The sequence below is a fragment of the Rana temporaria genome, chromosome 1 (assembly GCF_905171775.1).
Source record: "Rana temporaria chromosome 1, aRanTem1.1, whole genome shotgun sequence".
In the NCBI taxonomy this organism is placed as follows: Eukaryota; Metazoa; Chordata; class Amphibia; order Anura; family Ranidae; genus Rana; species Rana temporaria.
In genome coordinates this window covers 365,039,548-365,064,617 of record NC_053489.1, presented here as the reverse complement: position 1 = coordinate 365,064,617, position 25,070 = coordinate 365,039,548, and the positions used below count along the sequence as shown (strand labels likewise).

General features: G+C 42.7%; 1 protein-coding gene across 1 annotated transcript in view; it reads right to left on the bottom strand.

Moving 5' to 3' along the window:
- Positions 1-24,026, bottom strand: part of WDR18 (WD repeat domain 18) — a 34,134-nt gene extending 10,108 nt beyond the window's left edge. Inside the window, exons 1-6 of the mRNA XM_040322189.1 lie at positions 23,696-24,026; positions 23,503-23,613; positions 17,920-18,053; positions 13,328-13,469; positions 10,613-10,756; positions 10,477-10,535 (exon numbers count right to left, since the gene is read on the bottom strand). Of these exons, the coding sequence (XP_040178123.1) occupies positions 10,477-10,535; positions 10,613-10,756; positions 13,328-13,469; positions 17,920-18,053; positions 23,503-23,613; positions 23,696-23,905 (800 nt within the window). The 5' untranslated portion in view covers positions 23,906-24,026. The remainder of the gene's footprint in view (positions 1-10,476; positions 10,536-10,612; positions 10,757-13,327; positions 13,470-17,919; positions 18,054-23,502; positions 23,614-23,695) is intronic.
- Positions 24,027-25,070: the final 1,044 nt, after the last annotated feature.

Here is a 25,070-nt window from a genome sequence, read left to right as displayed (position 1 = left end):
TTCTTTTGCGCCGGTGACACCTATAACAATTTTTACATATAAACAACCAACTATATGGTTAGGGAGCAAAATCTCTAAACCACTTTAAGAATAACAGGACAGTAGAGATATACTGTATTATACGTTTAGAAGTTGAATCTGGTAAATATCAGACTCCGATCACATTTTTTTTTATTAAAAAAAAAAAAAAAGTTGAACAGTTTTGCAGATTTTCAAACAGAACTGTTATACATTATATGCTTTTAAAAAAAAAAATGTAATTTTAAAAATGTTGTTCGCTTTTATAAAATTGGGAAAACTTCAGACAGCGTATACGGTTTTCGTTTAGAAGTTACATTTACCGGTATTTTAAAAACAGAATGTAAAAGCAAGTGAAAAATTCAAACGACATTCATTCAGCGAATGCACAAAGATTTTTCGCATTTATATTCTCGTCTGAAATCTGATCTGTGTGGCCAGCATAAGGCACAGTTTACACATAAGCAGTTTGCTTTTGATCCGTTGCTGTAGTGCTTTTTGCCATGCGTTTATTTTTTTGATCACGCGATTTTGGTACGATTTGCGTTTTTGCATGTTTTATGTTATTTTTTTTTTACCAATTTGTTGGGCAGATAAAAAAAAAAAAAACTAACATTTCGGCAAAAACGCACTACATGCTTTTCTGCAGCTTCTGCATTGCAGTATATTAAAACAAAAAAAAAAAACAGTTTTGCATTGAAAAAAATTCCTTAACCCTTTCCAAATATACAGCAGCTGAAAAAAAAAAAAGCCAATTATCGCTACAATAAGGGGTTTATTTTTTTTACTGTGGAACAGTTAAAGCAATTATATATTACTTAATTAATAATAATAATAATAATAATAATAATAAAAATACACCCAGAAGTAGGATACATGGGCATTTTACCTAGGAGTCAGACACAACTATATGAAGGGGGAAGGGAGATCTAAATCTTTTATATTAAAGTAGTACTAAAAGCAGAGTTTTTTTTTTCCCCCCCATGGATAAAATCAATCATTTTAAATATAATGCACAATACTGATAAAAGTTTACTTTAAATGTAATCCCTTCTATTACCTCCAGTTTATCAGTCTCCACCCTACCGTCTTTGGGTTCAAATGCTGATCTTCTGAGTTTTTAAAGTATTTTTTTTTTGTTAAAAACAAACATGCTATACTTACCTGCTCTATGTAATGGTTTTTGCACAAAACAGTCCAGATTATCCACTTCTGGGGTCCCCTGACACTTCCGGCTCCTCCTGCCTTCAGTGTGCCCCAATAGCAAGCAAAGTATAGTATAGAGCGCCCCTACAGTAAAGGTAAAAAAATCCTTCTGCCTTTAGAAGCACTCACTTCCTGTCCAGGACTACATGTCCCATGAGGTATTGCTCTTCTCACAAATTCTCAGACACTTACTGATGTAGGGATAGTGTACTGAGCTGTATGTGTGCTGCACTGTAAACCCCAATATGTAAACAAATAATGCATTCTGTATGCAGACCAACTGATCGGCTGGCCGATCAATTGATTATGAAAATAATAATTTATTAATTTCATTATTAGTCGTTTCGGCCCTACATTGGGATATTGCACATTTCATATTCCTTATTAAAAGGTTGACATCACAAATATCTAAGAAAGCCTCCAATATCCTGGTTACCTTGAACTATAGGTAATTGTTCGGACTGTAAATTACTATTCACAGCCCCCATCATGCTGCCACAAACACAATATATACCTTGAATGAACAAGAAAAATAAAAATACTTTGTGTAAAAAAATCTGAAAAACAAATGCTCAGATACAGTCCCAAAAAAAAAAAAAAAAAAAAAATTTGTGATATAGATATATATATATACATATATATACATACATACATACATACATACATACATACATACATCTGTCCTGCAAAGTGTCATTGTGCTCCAAAATATAACTTCATAAGGAGCTCCAATGTAAAGTGCTGCTATTCCTGCATACATTGCTGTGTTCAGTGTCCCTCACCAGATTCTTTTGACTTTGTGCTTCTCAGCAACAAAGTCTCCCAGGCAGCCTCAACTCTGTCCCTGTGTGAAGGGGCGGTGTCCCTGTGTGAAGGGGCGGTGTCCCTGTGTGAAAGGGCGGTGTCCCTGTGTGAAGGGGCGGTGTCCCTGTGTGAAGGGGCGGTGTCCCTGTGTGAAGGGGCGGTGTCCCTGTGTGAAGGGGCGGTGTCCCTGTGTGAAGGGGCGGTGTCCCTGTGTGAAGGGGCGGTGTCCCTGTGTGAAGGGGCGGTGTCCCTGTGTGAAGGGGCGGTGTCCCTGTGTGAGGGGGCGGTGTCCCTGTGTGAAGGGGCGGTGTCCCTGTGTGAAGGGGCGGTGTCCCTGTGTGAAGGGGCGGTGTCCCTGTGTGAAGGGGCGGTGTCCCTGTGTGAAGGGGCGGTGTCCCTGTGTGAAGGGGCGGTGTCCCTGTGTGAAGGGGCAGTGTCCCTGTGTGAAGGGGCAGTGTCCCTGTGTGAAGGGGCAGTGTCCCTGTGTGAAGGGGCAGTGTCCCTGTGTGAAGGGGCAGTGTCCCTGTGTGAAGGGGCAGTGTCCCTTCCCTTCTTTCAACTCTCCTCACTGAGCTCTTGCAATGTGTAATTTCAGCTTTCCGTCCCCTGTTTTCTGACAGTTCTGACAAGCTTTATAAAATTCTGGACTTTGAATGGACGTTGAAAGAAGACCGAAGATAAAACAGATACAACTTATGTAGGAGGCTCTGTTTCTGTGTATCAACTAAAGGCCAGTCGCTTCACTGCATATATGTAAGGGTTTAAACCCCATTAGTGACCATATTGCTGTGGTTACTGTAAAGTCTGTGCATATGTACCAACAGTGAATGAATTCACTAACCCTAAAAACAGGGGAAAACCCGACAATTCAATCCTTCTACAATTGTGGCTCGGGTAGAGCAATGTATGTTGCCAGTTGCCCGTGCTTACGTAGGCAATACTTTGCATCAGCTTAGGTGATGGTCTTGGAACATGTTAATGATTTGGTGCTAAAGGAAGAGCTGTTGCTAGACATGTCCAGCCAAAACATGGCAGTAAACCTGATTATTTAAAATTCTGTGTAGCGCATGATGTGAAACTTGGCCCCAGGAAAGGAGACCTGGAAAAGATGTAGGTAAAGTGGATTATTTTTTAGTTGGACTCAAGGACACATCATGGCCTGAACAAAGGCTTTACTTTTTGCCATTTATACATGGCCAAGATGATTTATTTTTCTATGTACAGCTTTTGTGAAGGTGGAAAGCATATAAAATTACTTTTCACCACAAAAAACAGAAGCCCATCAATACTTTACCCCACACGTATAACTGCTCACACCACTAATACTGTGTGGCAGAAAATGAAATGGGGAGCCAAGATGATTTATGCTTTATATTTATCCATTCCCAGGACCTTTATATATGATTTTGTATACATACTCATATAGATGGATACCAAACACCTGAATGTTTTCATACACTGACAACATCATTTAATTAGTTGTAGTAAAGAATATAAGATGAGATAAATGTATGGCGGACTGCCCCTTTATATATCATGAACAGCAAATGTAGAAAAGCATTGTCAGCTCACGATAATGAAGGTTCCTGGATGACGATAGCAGGATAAATGCATGCTTTAAGAAATCATAATCGGTTAGTAAAACAGACGGAAAAGAGCACTGTGAATGCAGGGCTGTAGCAATGATCGATGACCTCATGTGGGTGCCATAACGGCGCATTATACATAGTTAGTCAGGTTGAAAAAAAGACACAAGTCCATCTAGTTAAAAAAAAAAAAAAAAAAACACACGACACAGTACAATCCCATACACCCAACTCCATACCCACAGTTGATCCAGAGGAAGGCAAAAAACCCCAGCAGAGCATGATCCAATTTGCTACAGCAGGGGAAAAAATTCCTTCCTGATCCCCCGAGAGGCAATCGGATTTACCCTGGATCAACTTTACCTACAAATCTTAGTACTCAGTTATATTATGTACATTTAGGAAAGAATCCAGGCCTTTCTTAAAGCAATCTACTGAGCTGGCCAGAACCACCTCTGGAGGGAGTCTGTTCCACATTTTCACAGCTTTTACTGTGAAGAAACCTTTCTGTATTTGGAGATGAAATCTCTTTTCCTCTAGATTATGCAGCATGATGGTGCGATGGTGTAATCATTGTGCACCCATTATACTACAAAAAAGGGACTGAAACAGTGGGGAGAGGCAATTAGCCATACGGCCGAAACAACTAATCGATTAAATCGACAACTAATCGATTATGAAAATTGCAATCGACTAATTTCATAATCGATTAATTGGCCAGTAACATAATGGGGTTAAAAAAAAAAAAAAAAAAAAACAATTAGCCCTTTATAGTACAAAAAGCAAATCGCTACTGTAAATATTACTTTCACTGTCCCACAGTAAAAAAAATGAACCCCATTACAGTAGCGATTATTTGCTCTTTGTACATTTTTGTTTTTTTAACCCCATTATGTTGTTACATACATCTCAGGCCTGGTTTTGGTTGGTGTTTTTTTTTTTTTTTTTTTTTTTTAGAAAAACACACTACCAGTTCATTTACATGTTTTCCTATGGGACACTTTCACATCCATGATTTTTTTTCAGCTGTTGCGTATATGGAAAGGGCAAGGACTTAACGCAAAACGGTGCCATTTTGTTTTTTTTTGGTTCAATATACTTCAATATAGAAGCTGCAGAAAAGCATGTAATGTGTTCTTGCGGCAATTTGTGTTTTGCATTTAAAAATGCTAATTTTTTTTTTTTTTTTTTTCGGCTATTATCAGATTAATCGACTAATCGAAACAATAAAATCAGCCAACTAATCGATTCTGAAAATAATCGTCAGTTGTAGCCCTAATTAGCCATGTGGCATATTTGATGCACATATTGATTTTTTCACTTACAATGTCACCCCTGATGAAGCCTTACTTTAGAAAGTGAAACATGTTGGGTTTTTAGGCTTAAATTTTGAATATAATATACAGTATTACCCTCTGTAGTATAAATCAGTTAGATCTATTTGTGATCGAGTCCTCATTAACCACTTGGTAACCGCCCTATAGCCGAAATACGGCTACAAGGCGGTTCCCTTAATCTGGGAGGGAGTCAATATACGTCCTCCCAGAGAATCAGACCCGCGCGCCCGAGCAGCAACAAGGATCGCGGTAAGGAGCCAATGGAAGCGGCTCCTTACCACGTGATCGCGCCGTCAAATGACGGCGCGATCACTTGTAAACAAACCGGCGTCATGTAATGACGCCGGTTCCTCCCTCTCCTCTCTGTACCGTTCGGTACAGTGTGAGAGGAGAGGGAGGGAGCGGGTGGCAGCAGCACTGTGGCTGGATCTGTGACAATTGCAGTCACAGATCCAGCCATCCATTACTGCGCAATACTCTGCAATACCCCCCATACTGCTGCAATACCCCCCATACTGCTGCAATACCCCCCATACTGCTGCAATACCCCCCCCATACTCTGCAATACCCCCCCCCCCCATACTCTGCAATACCCCCCCCCATACTCTGCAATACCCCCCCCCATACTCTGCAATACCCCCCCCCCATACTCTGCAATACCCCCCCCCCATACTCTGCAATACCCCCCCCCCATACTCTGCAATACCCCCCCCCCATACTCTGCAATACCCCCCCCCCCATACTCTGCAATACCCCCCCCCCCCCATACTCTGCAATACCCCCCCCCCCATACTCTGCAATACCCCCCCCCCATACTCTGCAATACCCCCCCCCCCCCCATACTCTGCAATACATCGCCTATGGGGATTTTTAAGTAGCAAAGTTTGGCGCAATTCCACGAGCGTGTGCAATTTTGAAGGGTGACATGTTAGGTATCTATTTACTCAGCGTAACTTCATCTTTCATAGTATGCAAAAACATTGGGCTAACTTTACTGTTTTGTTTTTTTTCAAGCACAAAACAGTTTTTTTTTAAAAACACGCGTTCAAAAAATTGCTGTGAAAATACCGCGCAAGATAAAAAGTTGCAACAACCGCCATTGTATTCTCTAGGGTCTTTGAAAAAAAAGCATATATAATGTTTTGGGGTTTTATGTAATTTTTTAGCAAATAAATTATGATTTTTACATGTAGGAGAGAAATGTCAGAATTGGCTCCAGAACGCCTGATGGTGCTCCCTGCATGTTGGGCCTCTGTATGTGGCCACGCTGTGTAAAAGTCTCACATGTGTGGTATCACCATACTCGGGAGGAATAGCAGAATGTGTTTTGGGGTGTAATTTGTGGTATGCATATGCTGTGTGTGAGAAATAACCTGCTAATATGACAGAAACTAGAATTTTATTTTATTTTTTACAGAATTTTCAGGCTTTTTTCTTTTATAGCGCAAAAAATAAAAACCGCAGAGGTGATCAAATACCACCAAAAGAAAGCTCTATTTGTGTGAAAAAAAGGACCAAAATTTCAGATGGGTACAATGTTGTATGACTGAGTAATTGTCATTCAAATTGTGAGAGCACCGAAAGCTGAAAATTGGTCTGGTGATTAAAGGGGGGTTTCGTGCCCAGTGGTCAAGTGGTTAAAAAATCCTCCTAGAGGGGTCTCTGTGCTCTTCCCGTTAGAAAAAAAAAAAGGACATATTTCACTCTTGGTAATAAGTTATGTCAGGCCTCGACAAAATCCGGGAGCCAGGTCGCAATAGCGACCTGGCGCCTGGGGAAGCTTAGGGCTGAAGAAGGCCGCAAAGCCGCGGCCTCCATTACCGGCCAGCGCGGCGCGATCGCGGTGGGCCCCCCGGTAATTAAGGCTGTGGCTTTGCGGCCTTCACAGAAGGAAGCTGAGGCCAGCAAAAGGAATCTAAGAGTGGTCATCTTGTGGTGGCCGTTGGCATTACAGGTTACATTACAAGTAGCAAAAAACAGCATTTCTAATGAGTTTTTTCACTGCCATCTCCTTCCCTCTAATTGGAACCCCCAAACATTATATATATATTATTTATTCTAACACGCTAGAGAATAAAATGGAGTTCATAGCAATACTTTGTCACATCGTATTTGCGCAGCGGTCTTACAAGTGCAATTGTTTTGGGAAAAAGTACACTTTTTTTTAATTAAAAAAAATAAGACATTAAAGTTAGCCCAATTTTTTTTTATATTGTGAAAGATAATGTTACGCCGAGTAAATTGATACCCAACATGTTACGCTTCAAAATTGCGTCCGCTCGTGGAATAGCGACAAACTTTTACCCTTTAAAATCTCCATAGGCGGCGTTTAAAAATGTTTACAGGTTGCATGTCTTCAGTTACAGGAGGAGGTCTAGGGCTAGAATTATTGCTCTCGCTCTACCAATCGTGGCGATACCTCACATGTGTGGTTTGAATACCGTTTACATATGCGGGTGCTACTCATGTATGCGTTCGCTTCTGCGCGCAAGCTTGGCGGGACAGGGTGCGTTTGGCTCCTAACTTTAGCTGGCTCCTAGATTCCAAGCAAACTTGTCAAACCCCGAGTTATGTTTTAGGCCTTAGGGGGTGCGTGGGTAGAATTTGTTGTTGTAATTAGTTCCCACATTGTAGCCACTTAATTTTTGAACAATCAGGCTTCTAGTCTCATCTTGTGGATCTGGTGGTAGTGATGGGCAGAAAAATTCCAACCTAGCTAACTCCCTGTTTTCTGAAGAATGTGTACCACTCCCCAAAGACAAATCACAACCAATTCATACCTATGGGTACCTTTATGCTCAGTGGATGTAAACCGATCAGCTGTAACATGAGCACTGACAGGTAAAAGTTAATATTATTGATTAGCTTGTTACAATGGCATCTAAAAGTTGATGGTTTATATTAGACAGCAAGTAAACATGCTGCCCCTGAAGTTAATGTGTTGAAAGCAGAAAAACTGGGCAAGCAAAAGGACTGTAGTGATGTTGACAAAGGCCAAATTGTAAAGGGAAGGCAAGTGCATCAAAGCATCTCCAAAACTGCAGATGTTCCCGGTCTGCAGTAATTGGGATCTACCAAAGTGGCCCAAGGAAGGAAAAGCGGTGAGCCAGCAACAGGGTCATGGGTGGCCATGGGTCACTGATGCACGTCGGGAGCAGAGGCTTACCATTCCAATAGAAGAGCTGCTATAGCTTAAACTGCTGAAAAAGTAATTGTTGGTTCACATAGAAAGGTGTCAGAACACATGGGGAGTTATTTACAAAAGGCAAATCCACTTTGCACTACAAGTGCAAAGTGCACTTGAAATTGCATCTGGAAGTGCAGTCGCTGTAAATCTGAGGGGCAGATATAAAATGAAGGGAATGCTTGACCACTTGGCACCTGCTCACACTGCCAAAAGTGCCAATACCTGGTTTAATGATCAAGAGAAGGACGAGACACACCAGACCCAACAATGCAGACTTGCCGAAGGCAGCTATCAAAGCAACCTGGGCTTCCAATATCATCTCAGCAGTGCCACAGGCTTATTGCCTCCATGCCACTCTGCATTAATGCTGCAATTCATGCAAAAGAAGCCCCAAGTATTGAGTGCATACTATACTGTATATGGACATACTTTTTAGTAAGCCAACACTTCTGTGTTAAAAATGCTTTTGTTTTATTGGTCTTAAGTAATATTCTAAATTTTCTGAGATACTGAATTGTGTGTTTTCACTAGCTGTAAGCCATAATCATCAAATTAAAAGAAAAATGCTTGAAATATATCACTGTGTGTAATGATTCTATAGAATAGTTTTACTCTTTAAATTACTGAAATAATTACTGTATATACTCGAGTATAAGCCGAGGTACCTAATTTTACCACAAAAAAAATGGGAAAACTTATTGACTCAAGTATAAGCCTAGGGCGAGAATGCAGCAGCCACTGTAAGAGGAAAAGAGGGTCAACAGCCTATTTGCGCGCCTCACTATGCCCATTGCAACCTCACTGTGCCTGAAATTGAGAGGCTGTGGGCGTCCATTCAATGTTTAAAACTCGCGGTCTCCTGGTCCCTTCCGTGATAGGCAGCTGACACAGTTCTGCCTATCATGGACGTTGTAACGGAAGGGACCGTGGGACCCAGAAGCTTTTAGAAAATATGAGATACTCCCGTTTCAGCTTTCCCGATGCCTCTTATGTGTAGATCACCCTGTGTCTCTAATAGGGGCACAGGGTGAATAAGAACCCCACTATGATCTGTGCTAGTCAGATTAAATGTGGTATACATTGTATATATTGTGTGTTGGCTGTTGTGCACTACAAGCTTGCTGTGATGAGGTGGGCTGTAATTGCATTCTATTGTGGTAATTAAGTCTGCTACTGTGGTGATGTGGATTGGAGCTTGGTAGACAGTCTGGCTGCCTATTATGGGATGTTTAAGTGTCTTGCTGCGAGGAAAGGGGGGGGGGGGAAATCACTCCAGCACCCCCCCCCCCCCAAGACTGTTTACTGAAGGAGAAGTTTAAACACACCTGACCTGTATCACCATTATCATTGGACAATTTAACCCACCCTGTTTCCCAAGGGTGGGAGGGATGTATTTTGAAGAGAAATGTGTTAACCATGTGCTTGCAATAAAGATTCATTCCCTGCTTTGAACCTCAAACAGAGCTGTGTGTCTTGTTAACGGGGGGGGATTCGTATGGGTCGTGTTCGCCGGATTGTGGAATATCCTAAACGGCTTTAACCCCTGTCCCATTTGGGGTTCCGTTACAGACGTTCTCTCATCCTCGGACTCCGTTTCCCAGCAGACACTGTACTGTGTTCAGTGTTCCGCCAATCACAAATGTCCGAGGATGAAAAGGTGTCCGCGATTGACTGAACACAGTGTCTGCTGGGATGGGCGAGGATGAGAGAACGTTTGTGATAGGCGTTTCTCAACAGTCAGTGTTCTGCCTATCACGGAAGGGACAAGAGGAGACCGCAAGTTTTAAACGATGGACACCCGCAGCCTCTCTATATTTCCAGGTACACTGACTCGAGTATAAGCTGGGGGGGCATTTTCAGCCCAAAAAAAAAAAGGGCTGAAAAATCTCGGCTTATACTCAAGTATATACGGCACTAGTAAAAAAAAATAAAAAAAAAATATCATCTCTCTCTCCCTCCTTTAATGTGTGTTGAAGTTCGAAGTGTAAATGAGCCCTTAAAGTATTTTTTTTGTAAGCTTAAAACATGATAAATATTATTTTAAAAGTATCCTAGTAAGATTGATTTTTTTTGGAAAACTTCCTGGTAAACAAAGAGTGATCCTTTAACGTATTTCCAGTTTTCGTTAGATGATCCAGTTATTGACGGATATTTCCACTATAGAGAAGTCTGTTAACTATTATTACTGCTGTAAGGATGCAGTGGTAGGCAATCTTTGCAGTTTAATATGACTACAAAACACAAAAGGCAGATAGCATATAAACTGAATAAGTATGGGTAGAAACAGAGCCAACAAAAAGGTTCAGGGAAGCAATTGTTTTAGCAGAAAACGTCCTACCTGTGTCCTCTAAACACCTTTTCTTGCTCGGCATTGAAGGTCTTCTCCCGCTGCACTGGCTATAGAAACAAAATGACATGTCACTGCTTGGAAACCCTGTTTAGGTCACTCTTCAAATTCTAGAAAGGGCACTTACCCATGCACAAAGATCCACCTGGAATATCGAGCCATCACTACCACCACAAAATAAGTGATATTCAGCTGGGTCAAATGTTACTGACATGATTCTGACATCAAAGAGGACAGACATCAAAAGTTCCCCAGAGGCAATGTCCCACAACTGAAATAAAAATAAAAATTTGGTCTCATGCACATCTCCTGATCATGATAGGGCTCAGGTAAGTAAAAGGGGGACTGAGGGGGCTGCTGCACACGGAAGGTTTTTTACCTCAATGCATTAAGGTAAAAAACCTTGAGCCTTTAGAACTACTTTAAAGAGGAACTGAAGGCTGCTCACATAATCTGTAATAAAAACATCTTTGCAATTCTGAAGCTTCCCTCCAACCACTTTGCATATTATTTTCTTATATACTGTGAATGTCATCCAGCCCACTCCAGCTATCCAGCTATCCAGCTCTGATTGGCCCTCCTATGATGCATCCCCCCTCCCTTCCTGGCAAACTCTCACAAGAGTGAGAGAGAGAGCTGTGCATGATGTCATAAGCCTAGGCTTTTTACCAGACGACAAGAAACAGGAAGTTGGCTGTATAAGGTATTTACGGGCAGAAAAAAAATGTTTTACTATCCAAAATTAAAACAAGGGCAGAAGATTTAATAGATGGAGAGATGAAAAAATTACTGAAGCCGCCTTAAGTCATAAGAGCAAAAGAAATACACTTTAATACATATTTGCTTGTTACCATTTTAACCACTTGCAGTCTGCTAATAGAAGACTTAGGCCCCTTTCACACTGGGGCGGGAGGCGTGGTGGGGGTATAACGCCGCTAAAAATAGCGGCGCTATACCGTCGGATTTTTCGCGGGATTCGGCCGCTAGTGGTGCGGTATTAACCCCCGCTATTGGCCGATAAAGGGTTAATACCGCCCGCAATTCGCCTCTGCAGAGGCGCATTGCGGGCGGTATTGCCGCGGTTTCCCATTGTTTTAATTGGGAAGGAGCGGTGAAGGAGCGGTATACACGCCGCTCCTCTCACCACTCCAAAAATGCTGCTGGCAGGAGATTTTTTTCTGTCCCGCCAGCGCATCGCCACAGTGTGAAAGCCCTCGGGCTTTCACATTGAGTATGCAGTGCAGGAGTTTTTCAGGCGGTATAGCAGCACTATTTTAAGCGCTGTACCGCCTGAAAAACTCCTCAGTGTGAAAGGGGCCTTACTGCTAGGAAACAGCAGCTGCAGGCACAGCAGCGTGAACCCACGACCGCTGTGACCGGTCCCTGGCCGCTCACATCAGTCAGAGATCACATGATTACAATGGCTTCCATGCATTACTGTTTTGCCTACTATTGTGATTAGCCCATAGCTATTACATGGTACGTGGGCCAATCACAACACCCTGTACCATGTGATTAGCTGTAGACAATCACAGATCACAATGGTAATCAAGCTTTCATGAATGAAACCCATTAATGACAGCTAAAACTATTGCTTGTAACAGCGATTAGTGAGTATAAAAAGGGGGAAGAAAAATCCTGATCCCATTTTTTTTTTTGCCACCGGTCAGTATTCATGATCACCACACAAAATGATGATGCTGTACTGCACTGGTGAAAGTATGTAAAAAAACAAAAAATAATAAAAAAATGCATCGTTTGATGTCCAGTTTATGTATACAATGTGTGTATATGATATTCTAGTATATGGTGCCTGTACAATGATATCCTAGTTGTTAGTGTGGTGGGATAAAGCGAATGACTGTTCTTTAGAAATGACTTTAATGTCAGGACAAAATCCCATCTACAAGCTAGATGCCTTAAAGGAGCCAAGCAAAATGAGCTTCCATTAACAGGGGATTTAAAGCTTAGTCACTAATTGTATCTTAGCTAATTGAATGTGTCCAGGACTCCTATTAGGATAACAAGCCATGCTCAGAAATAAAATGGATTTTCAACTTGCTCACTAGAGAATTTCTTTTGCCACGCACCATGATTTCTTCTGTTTATGCTATTAGAAAAAAGGCTGTAATCACATAAGCTCTTGTTTAATCTTAGCTTTCAAAAGGCTATTTTAAAGGATATCACATTCAGCAAGCATTTACATCAGTATTAAACCCAAAAGCAAACATATTGCAGCTTACCAATTCTTGTGGTGGCTGCATTTGTTTTTGTTTTTTAGGCTTTCTTGGATGGTCATATGGTGATCAAGTCGGTTTTTCAACAGAACAAGCTGTCCTGCAGATGTATCAGTTACAAGGGATGAGAGAAACCACTTAAAACTGGCAGTGGTGCTTATAATAAGCTTTTATATATGCAAACTATATAAAAGGTTTATATGTAAAACCTTTATCTAAAGTATTAGCTGGAATTTGGCTTCAATTTGTTAGTGTATTTGAATCTGCTAGTACAACAATCCCCTCCCCCCAGATTGACAATGCTGCTGTCCGGGCACATCTAAGGATTGGTAAGCTGCAATTATATTGCATTTCTGGTTTTCGGTTTAATACCATTTTAAAGGCATCAAACAGTCTTCTTGAAACTTGAAAAGCTGGGTGCCTGCCCCTGTCGTACACAGGATTCTACCACATACTTTTGATCAAGTTGTATTACTTTCACTGCATTGTAGAAGACTGTTAAGGAAGCAAGCAGCTCATTGAACAGGCGAGTCTGTGTTCTTTCCTTAATCAGCAACTTAATATCCGGATTTATTCAGAAATGTGGTCTATATGACTACAATTACCTTAACAGTCTGGTCCAAAGACGAAGTTACCGCCCGAGCTTGAGGGCCTCCAGAACCACACTGTACATCTGTGATGGGCAGTGTGTGTTGGGTCCACATATGTCTTGGTTCAGGCCCTCGAGACCCTTCAGCCTGCAATACACTGAATAAGAGACTTATTAGTTTGAGATAAACCAGGAACTATGGACAATCTTGTTGGATACAATCATTGTGTTTGTTATTTTGTTACATAACCACAGAATTTCAGGCTACATAATTAATTTAGAAATAAAGTGTATGTATGTATAGCCATTTTTAAAGGATAAGTTCAGCTCTGAAAAACAGGTTACATGCTCCACCCATTTTAGGGTGTAACATGTTTGCGCCTGAAGCGGCTCGGCAACCCAAGCTTTCGCTGTGACAGCAGTACGGGGAGACGTTCCACGTACCAGCAGCCACTTTAAAAAAAAAAAAAAGTGGCTGTGTGGGGCTCTGCCATGCGGTCGTGTCACTCATTCGCAGAGCACTGTCAATGAATGAACTACAACTACCAACAGCCTTTGCAACTGTTGGCTTGTAGTTCGCTGTGGAAGTTCAATGCTTCCTGTCAGTGTATCTTCTTGCCCGTAAGTGGTGTATGAGCAGATGGCTTACACTGACAGCCTGCAGGATACCCTTCATGGCACCAGTGATCTGCTGATCATTGATGCTTTCCAGGCTTCTAAAAAAAAAAAAAAAAAAAAAAAAAAAAAAAATAAAAAAACACACCCTAGTAAATCCACTTTTTTTACCTTCAAAAATGGGTGCATTATAATTTTGTTATTACTGCCTCTGACCACGCTTTGTAGATGCATGCCCCGCATTTGTTCTGCGACTTGTCAAACCAACAGAAAGTGATCCAAAATGTTAATGGTTTTTAGAAAACAAGAGTTAAAAGGGAAAGCTTTCAATGTGGGTGCTTATCTGGTGACATCTGCTTATAAATGGTAATTTCCCTCACATTGTAGAGATCGTCTCACTTTCTTTTGCATCTTCAGGACAGGAAGTGAAAGGAAATCCAACCAGAAGGAATTCATTGGCTCCAAGTATTAAGCTTCCCAACTGTTTAGGCCCCCCAAGGGAGTACATGAGGCCTACAACTTTATACTTTCTGCAGTCTGGAAAAGGTGCTTGCACAGTGTTGCGCTTTCTACAGACATAATGCTATATGCATTTACCAGTAGGTTGAATGTTTGTCCCTTCAGTCCTTTTTCCATTAGTGTTGTGGAAGATCAAGGTGGTCTTTACCAAACCTGAGAATAGCCGCAATGTTGAATATGAATGGTAGAGACTTCATCCGTAGTAATCAGTTCTTCTTAACCACTTCCCCAGGGTAGACGTCATTTACTTTGAGTGGGGATATCTGGACGATGCCTACAGCTACAGGCATTATCTAGATATCTTTTTTTTTTCAGTTGGGGATTCCCTACACTGTAAAAGACATCTTAGTGGTCTTGACGTCACTTCCAGCTCTGGTAGATGTAATCACTGCCACTTTTTGCAGGAATGCCCGAGATCCATTTTGTTTTTTTATCTCAGGCTTTCTAGCATAGAGGAGACTTCTAGAACCCAGATCCCTCCGTAAAGAGGACCGGTCATGCCCTATTCCTATAACAAGGGATGTTTCACTTTCTTGTAATAGGAATAAAAGTGATAAATTTTTTAAAAAGGGAAAGTGTAAAAATAAACATAAGATAAAAAAATATGTTTCAAAGCGCCCCATCCCCTTGTGCTTGCACGCAAAAATTAATGCATACGTAGGTCACACCCACATAGGTAAACAGCGTTTAAACCACATGTGAGGTATCCCTGCAAAGGTTCGAGCGAGAGCAAGTTTTCTAGCACTAGACCTCCTCTGCCACTCTAAACTGGTAATCTGTAAGCGTTTTTAAAGCGTTGCCTTTGGAGATTTTTAAAGTACTGTAGCTTGCCACCATCCAACACGTGTGTGCGCAATTTTAACCACTTAATCACCGCCTTATAGACGAGAATCGTTCCCGTGCGCCCGAGCGGGCACACGCGATCAATGTTGCTCGCCGGGTCCACGGGACCCGCAGAAACAACGATCGCGGTAAAGGGCCAATTAAATCTCTCTCCTTTCCTCACACCATTGCAGCATGAGAGAAGAGGAGAGAGATAAGCGACAAAACGTGAGTGCTAAACAGTGCCCAATAGTGCCCCTATTTGTTACATCTCTGCCCCACCAGTGCCATCTGAGCCACACCAGTGCTGCCTGTGCCATCTGTGCCCACCAGTGCCGCCTGCGCCCCACCAGTGCCACACCTGCACCACTGCAGTGCCGCCTGTGCCCACCAGTGTTCTGCAGTGCAGCCTCACTAGCCACCAGTATGGCAAAAAAATAATAACTGGTCAGGGAGGCTGCCAATAGGCCTACAGCAAAATTAAAAGGAGCTGCAGGAATATCTGGCAAGTACTGGCAGTGTGGTACATAGGACAACAATCTCCCCTTCTTCATATGTCTGGGCTATGGGGTAGAGTGGCAAGAAGAAAGCCTTTTCTTACGAAGAAAAACATCCAAGCCCAGGTAAATTTTTCAAAAACACATCTGAAGTCTCCCAAAAGCATGTGGGAAAATGTGTTATGGTCTGAAGAAACCAAGGTTGAACTTTTTGGCCATAATTCCAAAAGATATGTTTGGCGCAAAAACACTGCACATCACCAAAAGAACACCATACCCACAGTAAAAGGTACGAAGAAAGAGGATGGATAGCCGCACTCCAATGACCAAACGGTTGTCTTTTATTAAAAAAAAAAAACAGCAAGTAAATCACTTCACAAGGTGCAACAAAGGAACAGGTAGATAGCCGACGCGTTTTGCACTGAGCTAGTGCTTAATCATGGCTAGATTAAGCACTAGCTCAGTGCGAAACGCTATCTACCTGTTCCTTTGTTGCACCTTGTGAAGTGATGTACTTGCTGTGTTTTTTTGAATAAAAGACAACCGTTTGGTCATTGGAGTGCGGCTATCCATCCTCTTTCTTCATATCGTATGCATGGTCAGTGCATCGCCAGCACCCACGGTATCCTGAGTCAGTCCATCTCTACATAGTGATCCACCTGGAGCGGTGATCCTTTCTCTATACCCACAGTAAAGCATGGTGGTGGCAGCATCATACTTTGGGGCTATTTTTGTTCAGCTGGAACAGGGGTCTTAGTCAAGGTAGAGGAAACAGTTCCAAATATTAGTCAATATTGGCACAAAATCTTCAGGCTTCCACTAGAAAGCTGAACATGAAGAGGAACTTCATCCTTTAACATGACGACCCAAAGCAAGCATCCAAATCAACAAGGAATGGCTTCACCAGAAAAAGAAGAATAACGTTTCGGAATGGCCCAGCCAGAGCCTAGACCTGAATCCGGTTGAAAATCTGTGGGGTGATCTGAAGAGGGCTGTGCACAAGAGAAGCCCTCCCAATCTGACAGATTTGGAGTGTTTTTGCAAAGAAGAGTGGGCAAATATTGCCAAGTCAAGATGTGCCATGCTGATAGACTCATACCCAAAAAGACTGAGTGCTGTAATAAAATCAAAAAGGTGCTTCAACAAAGTGTTAGTATAATGGTGTGCACACTTATGCAACCACATTATTTTATTTTTACTTTATTCCACCTAAGAGATTTCAGTTTGCACTTCAATCGAGTTGTCACATTATAAAGGTGGAAAAAGTTCTGAAATGATTTATCTTTGTCTCATTTTGAATGAGAACAGAAACCTGACAGTTATAGCCACTGTATGTGTATATGTTTGAGGGTTCCGAGTGATTTTCTAGCAATTTTTTTTTACATATTACGTACACGCGATCGGAATTTCCGTCGGGATAAACTCCGACGGATTTTTCTGACGGAATTCCGTTCAAGATGTCTTGCACACACACTGTCGCACCAAATTCCAACTGTCCAAAGCGCGGTGACGTACAACACCACATTGAGCAGAGAAAAATTAAGTTCAATGCTTCCGAGCATTGCATCGACTTGATTCTGAGCATGTGTTGTTTTTTCTCCGTCCGAGTTCCATACAGGCGAACTTAATTTCCGATAGAAATTTTTAGCATCGAAAAAAAATCTAAATCCGTTGGAATTTCCGATGGAAAAACTCTGATGGGGCGCACACACACACGGTCGGAATATCCGATGAAAAAATTCCGTCTGACTTTTTCCACCGTAAATTCTGATCGTGTGTACGAGGCATAAGAGAAATGCCGGAATTGGCTTGGGTGGTAAGTGGTTAAGATAGAGTCTTGAACATCAACATGATCACCAAACGGATATATATCCCTAGCCAATCTAAGGACTGTACTGCATGTCATTTTATACAAAGATTTTTGTTAGGTGCTTTACCATTGGCAAAGTTGGTACCTGGACCATGTGTTTAGATTTATTTTTTTGGGCAACCCCTTTTCCACCTAACCTTATTACATTTATCTGCATTACAGATCTATTTTTGACATTCCTCACACTCATCAATCAAAAGCAAATTATATATATGTCTACATGTTGAGCAGACCTTTCAAACCGCTCTTATGGAAAAAAAAAAAAAAAAAAAAAAAATCCCTTACGTGAAAAGGTTCCAGACCAGGACCAGGCTATCCTTTGCACCAGACACAAAATGGCTGCTGTCATCTGTGAACGTGAGACAGGTCAGATCCTGGTAGTGACTGTTGAGAATGGCAAGGAGATTTCCTGTACAAACCTAGATACCACAGTGGAAATGTAAAAGAAAAAAAAAGGCTGAATTCAAAAGTGACAACAAAAGCACACACAAAAATTTTTTTTTTAATAAAAACAAATATTTATGAGATTAATCTTTACATTTTCCTCAAAAGCACGTATTCATTTCCTAATCTGATATTTACATTTAAATTATGCAATACATTAAAGGATACCTGTAATTAAAAAATAAAGTATGCAATTTCTTGACTGAAGATGCTAGGCCCCTGGGTGTCTATGGCATAAAGTGATAATAAATCTTTTTGTTTTGTTTTTAAACAACTAACATGTTATACTTACCTGCTCTGTGCAGTGGTTTTGCACAGAGCAGCTCCGATCCTCTTCTTTTTGGGTCCGCCGCTGGTACTCCTGTCTCCTTCCCCCTCGAGCAATGGCCCCAGAGAAAGCCGTTTGCTGGCTCCCGAGCCGCTGCTCTATGCATCTATAAGGACGTACAGAGCAGTGGCTCACTGGCTGTGATTGACAGCAGTGGGAGCCAATGGGCTGCCATTGCTGCCTCAGCCAACGAAGAGGAAGAGACACGGGGCAGCCAAGGCCATCTTGAAGAGGGATGCGCTTCGAGTTCGAGTTAAACTCATGTTCGACTCGAACATTGCCTGTTCGGCTGAACAACGAACAATTTGGGATGTTCGCGGCAAATTCGAAGAGCCGCGGAACACCCTGTTAAAGTCTATGGGAGAAATCTAAAGTGCCAATTTTAAAGGCTAATATGCAAGTTACTGTCCTAAAAAGTGTTTGGGGACCTGGGTCCTGTCCTAGGGGACATGTATCAATGCAAAAGAAATGCCATTTTTTCGGGAGCAGTAAATTTAATAATGCTAAAAGTGAAACAATAAAAGTGAAATATTCCTTTAAATTTCGTACCTAGGGGGGTGTAAAGTTAGCATGTGAAATAGCACATGTTTTCCATACTTAGAAATGTCCCTGCACAAAGTGTCATTTCTGAAAGAAAAAAAAATACATTTAAAACTGACTTGCGGCTATAATGAATTGTCGGCTCTGGCAATTCAGAGAGAATTCATTCATTTAAAAAAAAAAAAAAAAAGCGTGGGGGTCCCCCCCAAATTCAATTACCAGGCCCTTCAGGTCTGGAATGTATGTTAAGGGGAACTACGCCGTCAATTTAAAAAAAAAAATGACGTGGGGTTCCCCCCAAATATCCATTCCAGACCCTTCAGGTCTGGTGTGGATTTTAAGGGGATCTCAACCCCAAATTTAAAAAAAAAATGACATGGAGTTCCCCCAAAAATCCAGACCCCTTATCTGAGCACGTTCACCTGGCCAGTCGCAGAAAAGAGGGGGGGCAGAGTGCGGCCCCCCCCTCTCCTGAACCGTACCAGGCCACATGCCCTCAACATGGGGATGATGTCCCCATGTTGATGGGGACAAGGGCCTCATCCCCACAAACCTTCCCCGGTGGTTGTGGGGGTCTGCGGGCGGGGGGCTTATCAGAATCTGGAAGACCCCTTTAACAAAGGGAACCCCCAGATCCCCCCCCCCCCCATGTGAATTGGTAATGGGGTACATTGTACCCCTACCATTTCACGAAGGAAGTGTAAATAGTTGGAAAACACACACACACACACACACACACACAGTAGAAAAAGGTCCTTTATTAATAATAATAAAAAAAAAAAGAAAACAAATCCAGCGGTGGTAATCTACTCGGTCCCGGCTTCCTGCTCCAACGTTGTCTGTATCCAGCGACGGGTGATCTCCTCTCTGGTCCAGCAATGAGAAGATCATCCGGCATCCAGAGCTCAGCATCGGAGGCCGCCTCTCTCTGCCGGACACAGCCCAGCGGAATGACGTGGCTGGAGCTTTGACATTTTTTATATAGGGGAGGCGGGCCACCCGTCACGTGACCCCCGCCCCCTCTGACGCAAGGGGGAAGACTGGGCTTCCCCAGTGACGTAGCAGAGGGTGCGGGGTCACGTGACAGGTGCCCCCGCCTCCCCTATATAAGAAATGTCAAAAGCTCCAGCCGCGTCATTCCGCTGGGCTGTGTCCGGCGGAGAGAGGCGGCCTCCGATGCTGTGCTCTGGATGCCGGATGATCTTCTCATCGATGGACCGGAGAGATCACTCGTCGCTGAAAGCAGACAACGTTGGAGCGGGGACCCGGGACCGAGTAGATTACCACCGCTGTTTTTTTTTATTATTATTAATAAAGGACTTTTTTCTACGGTGTGTGTTTTTTCCAACTATTTACACTTCCTTCGTGAAATGGTAGGGGTACCCCATTACCAATTCACATAGGGGGGGCCAGGATCTGGGGGTCCCCTTTGTTAAAGGGGTCTTCCAGATTCTGATAAGCCCCCTGCCCGCAGACCCCCACAACCACCGGGCAAGGGTTGTGGGGATGAGGCCCTTGTCCCCATCAACATGGGGACATCATCCCCATGTTGAGGGCATGTGGCCTGGTACGGTTCAGGAGAGGGGGGGGCCGCACTCTGCCCCCCCTCTTTTCTGCGGCCGGCCAGGTTAACCTGCTCGTATAAGGGGTCTGGTGTAGATTTTTGGGGTGGAGTTCCCCTTAAAATCCACACCAGACCTGAAGGGTCTGGTATTGATATTTGGGGGGAACCCCACGTAATTTTTTTTTTAATTGACGGCGGGGTTCCCCTTAATATCCATACAAGACCTGAAGGGCCTGGTAATTGGATTTGGGGGGACCCCCACGCTTTTTTTTTTTTTACGAATGAATCCTCTCTGAATTGCCAGAGCCGACAATTCATTATAGCCGCAAGTCCGGTTTTAAATGCCTTTTTTTCCCTTTCAGAAATGACACTTTGTGCAGGGACAGTTCTAATTACGGGAAACATGCGCTATTTCACATGCCAACTTTACACCCCCCTAGGTACGAAATTTAAAGGAATATTTAACCTTTATTGTTTCACTTTTAGCATTATTAAAATCACTGCTCCTGAAAAAATGGCCGCTTTTAAAACTTTTTTTTTGCATTGATACATGTCCCCTGGGACAGGATCCAGGTCCCCAAACACTTTTTAGGACAATAACTTGCATATTAGCCTTTAAAATTAGCACTTTAGATTTCAAACATTCGAGTCCCATAGACTTTAATAGGGTTCTAAAGTTCACACGAACGTTTGGTGTGTTCGGCTCATCCCAAATGGTGAACATCGCTGGATCGGAGGGAGCGCAAATAAAGGATTGAGGGGACCCACTGCACACAGTTTTTTACCTTCATGCATAGAATACATGAAGGTAAAAAACCTTCAGCCTTTAGAACCACTTTAAATGTTCTCCAAGTCACTAACCTGAAACAAGTGCGCAGCCAGAACTCTTTATCTGTAGTACAATTATGTGTTGATGAAGTTGTTGGGTGGCTAGGCACTGATCACCGTTTTCATCTCAATGGGCAAAGTGACAGGGTTCTCTTGACAGAATCCCACCCACAATCCCAATGCTTTGTGGCAATTTTTACATCAATGGGACCATGTCACAAGTGCATTCCAAATGCTGCCGTGACAAAGTAGTTCAGTGTAAAATCTTCAATGGGATAAAAAAAAAAAAAAAAAAAAAAATAATAGAATACAGCAGTATCATTTCCTGAATGCCTTTAAACTGGAAGATGGTTTTAGCCAAAATGCATGTGGGCAGGAAAGGTTGCATAGCCACTGGAGATCTGCTATCCCCATAAAAGTCCCATAGTGAGAAAGGTAAACAGTAGAATTTTGAGAGACTCGATTTTTCAAAACATAAAATTGAAGAACCAGGATGGAAATTCTAATAGCGTACACTATGTGGTTTTCATTTGGAAAATTCCATTAATTCCTAAATTAAATGTTGAAAGCAAAGAAATGCTCAACTTGTGATATTTGTCAGTTTGCTATTTCATATGAAACGAAAAATGTTGGTAGAGATGAGCCTAAAAATGTAACTTTAGTCAGAAACTTAGATCCCACTAGATTGTTTCAGACTGGCACTTTTTGCAGGTATAGCTATGGAAAACATAAAATGAGTATCTATACTGTTTAAAATTCAGTAACTCGGTGTTACCCTGCTCACATGCTTAGTTGCTATTTTTAGTCACTGTGCCAAATTTGTAGAGGTTGATCTCTTGACAGCCCTAAAGATTTACTGCTGTCCAGGGGCTCTGGGCTTCAGCAAAATGGCAGCCTCTAGCAAGAAGAAACAGAAGCAATGCTGGAGGCAATTTACAGCACACACCAATTTTGGTAACATAGTAATCTCGATCGTATGTTCCTTACTAAAGAACATTATTTTTATCAGGTAAAGTTTTGCCTAAGCATCCTCCAAACTCACGTCTAGCCGAACTCTAGTTCTTTTTTTAATCCGATGAGCTGCAAGCTGGGTCATTCCCACCCTGGCAGCTCATGTAAACAAAGAGGCAGGAATGGCCTGGCCTGCGGCTCACAGGAAGAAAAAAAAAGTGTCACTTTCTGATTTGCAGTAGAACACTTTTCAAAGGGCGTTTGACAGATTGTTGAGAGGCGTTATGTTCCCTCCTCACCATAATCTGATGGCTCTGGAAAGAAAATACACACATATTTTAACCTGTAAAAGTGTGCATTTTTTTTTGGTAAGAGGAACGTATCCGTTAAAGGAGTTTGGGGGTTACTAAAGAAACATACATACGGACCTCTATTCTGTAACATTGCTGAGATGCTACAACACTACAAAGATGGCTTTAAGCTTGAGAACTGGGTGATCGCATGACTGCTGATTGCTCAGTTTTTGGTCTCCTGGGAGCAGAGAGCAGTGACTATCCGTCTCCACTCATCATAGGCATGCGCACAGGGTGTGCCAAGGCACATCCTAATCACCCTTTGCTGAGCAGATTCCCCCTGCTGCTTGGCTGCAGAGAAAGACTGTCCTCAGCCCCTTTCCCTATCTCAAAAGTGAGACATCAGGGGTCTGTTTAGACCCCTGATATTTCACCAAAGCCCCCAATAGGGCTCCTAAAGAATTGTAAAAATAAAATCAAAAAATAAAATAAACTGCCGACACCAATCTCTGCCCTACTGTCCTCATCCACTGCTTTACTGGCCCTGTTCATTGCTACAGATATGTATATATATTTACACACGTGTGTTTAAGTGTTGGGTGCACACCCAAATCCAATAGACTGCGCACACCTTTGCCACTCTTCTTCAGAGCAGGCTGCACAGGGGAGTGAGAGCAGCTGACTCAGGCTGCCTGGCGAGTACTTGACCGAAAGCATTGGTACTAGTCCTCGCAGATGAAAAAACGGTATCGGTGCAACCCTACTTTGGCCATACTTCTTTAAGGGGGTGGTAAAAAAAAGAAACTGCCCCCCTAAAAATGTAAACAAGTCCTAAGAGTGTGCGTTTAACGCTCATCTCTGATGGCCATCTTTAGACCGCTCATTGGAATCACTTCTCAGCAATGTTTACTTTGACTTACCTCCCACAAGTAGATACTCTCTCCAATCCCGGCCACCAAGTACAGTCCACTAGGAGAGGCAGCTAGACAGGTGACTGGCCCCGGGCACACTATCTTCTGTTGTAGCTGGTCCTATAGTTGGTAGAAAGATGATTGATCAGAAGACCCATAACACAGGAGCACACACACAATACCCTAAATATGTCTCACTCGCCTTTCTCTGCAGCTCCCACACGTTGATGTAGTTTTTCCCCATCTGTCCTCCGAGGAGGTATTGTCCGCCGAGCAGCTCCAGAGCGTGGGGTGTACTGTTCCCTCCCCGGTAGGTGAGCAGTACGGCGCCTGTCTGAGGATCCCATACTGAACAATTGGCCACCTGGCCGGCTGCATCGGTGCTCAGCACCAGCTCTAAGGGCGCCGCCATGTTTGCCCGGGCTCCTAGATCACGTGCTCTGTTCTGCAGAGAAGCGGACACCCGCTATTCTGCTGTTCTGTCATATTTTCCAACGCATCAGATTCTCCAACAGAGTCTCCTGCGCATGCGCGTCCACGAGACCGTCACTGATTCACGTAGTCTGCCTAGATACCAACTTCACTCTGCGCCTGCGCGGCCTTTCATTAACACGCTAATCCTCGGAAAAAAAATAAATACTCTAACACCACTCGGCGCAGTGCAGCGGCGAGTGGTGTTAGAGTATTTTTTTTTTCCGGGGATTAGCCCGGGGCCTGTCACCTAAGAAATTAATTCAAAACAATGCACGCTACACTAAGCAGAGTATACAAAGCAATGCACTCTAAACAAAGCAATGCACATTATACAAAGCAATCCACATGTTTTATCATACGCAATGCACATGTTTTATCACACGCTAGCAATCCGCATGTTTTATGAGACACTATACAAAACAATGCACATATTAATCCACATGTTTTATCATACGCTAGCACAATCCGCATGTTTTATGAGACACTATACAAAACAATGCACATATTAATCCACATGTTTTATCATACGCAATGCACATATAGTATTTTTTTTACAAGCTAGCAATCTACGTGTTTTATCATACGCAATGCACATATTTGATCAAACGCTAGCAATCCACATGTTTTATCATACGCAATGCACATATTTGATCACACGCTAGCAATCCACATGTTTTATCATACGCAATGCACATATATTATCACACGCTAGCAATCCACATGTTTAATCAAACTCTATACAAAGCAATGTACATGTTTTATCAGACACTTACGATATACAAAGCAATCTCTCCTAAAGGACAGGGTCACCCATCTCCCCTGGGGACAGTGACACCCTACAGTAAGGTGACCGGATTTTTAAAATGAAATCCGGGGACATATTTTTTTACTAGTAATGGTGGCAATCAGCGACTCTCTGCCAGTTGCCGCCTGTCTCACAGCCTGTCAAGTTTTACTCTCGGGGCCACGGCTACTACTGGGTGGGGAGCGGAGGAAGATCACTCCGCCAGGCAAGTCAAGGCAGGCGGCTGGCCGGGACTTGAGCCACGGCAGAAGAACATGCGAGCGGGAGCAGAACAGACATGCACCCAAAACTGAAGAAT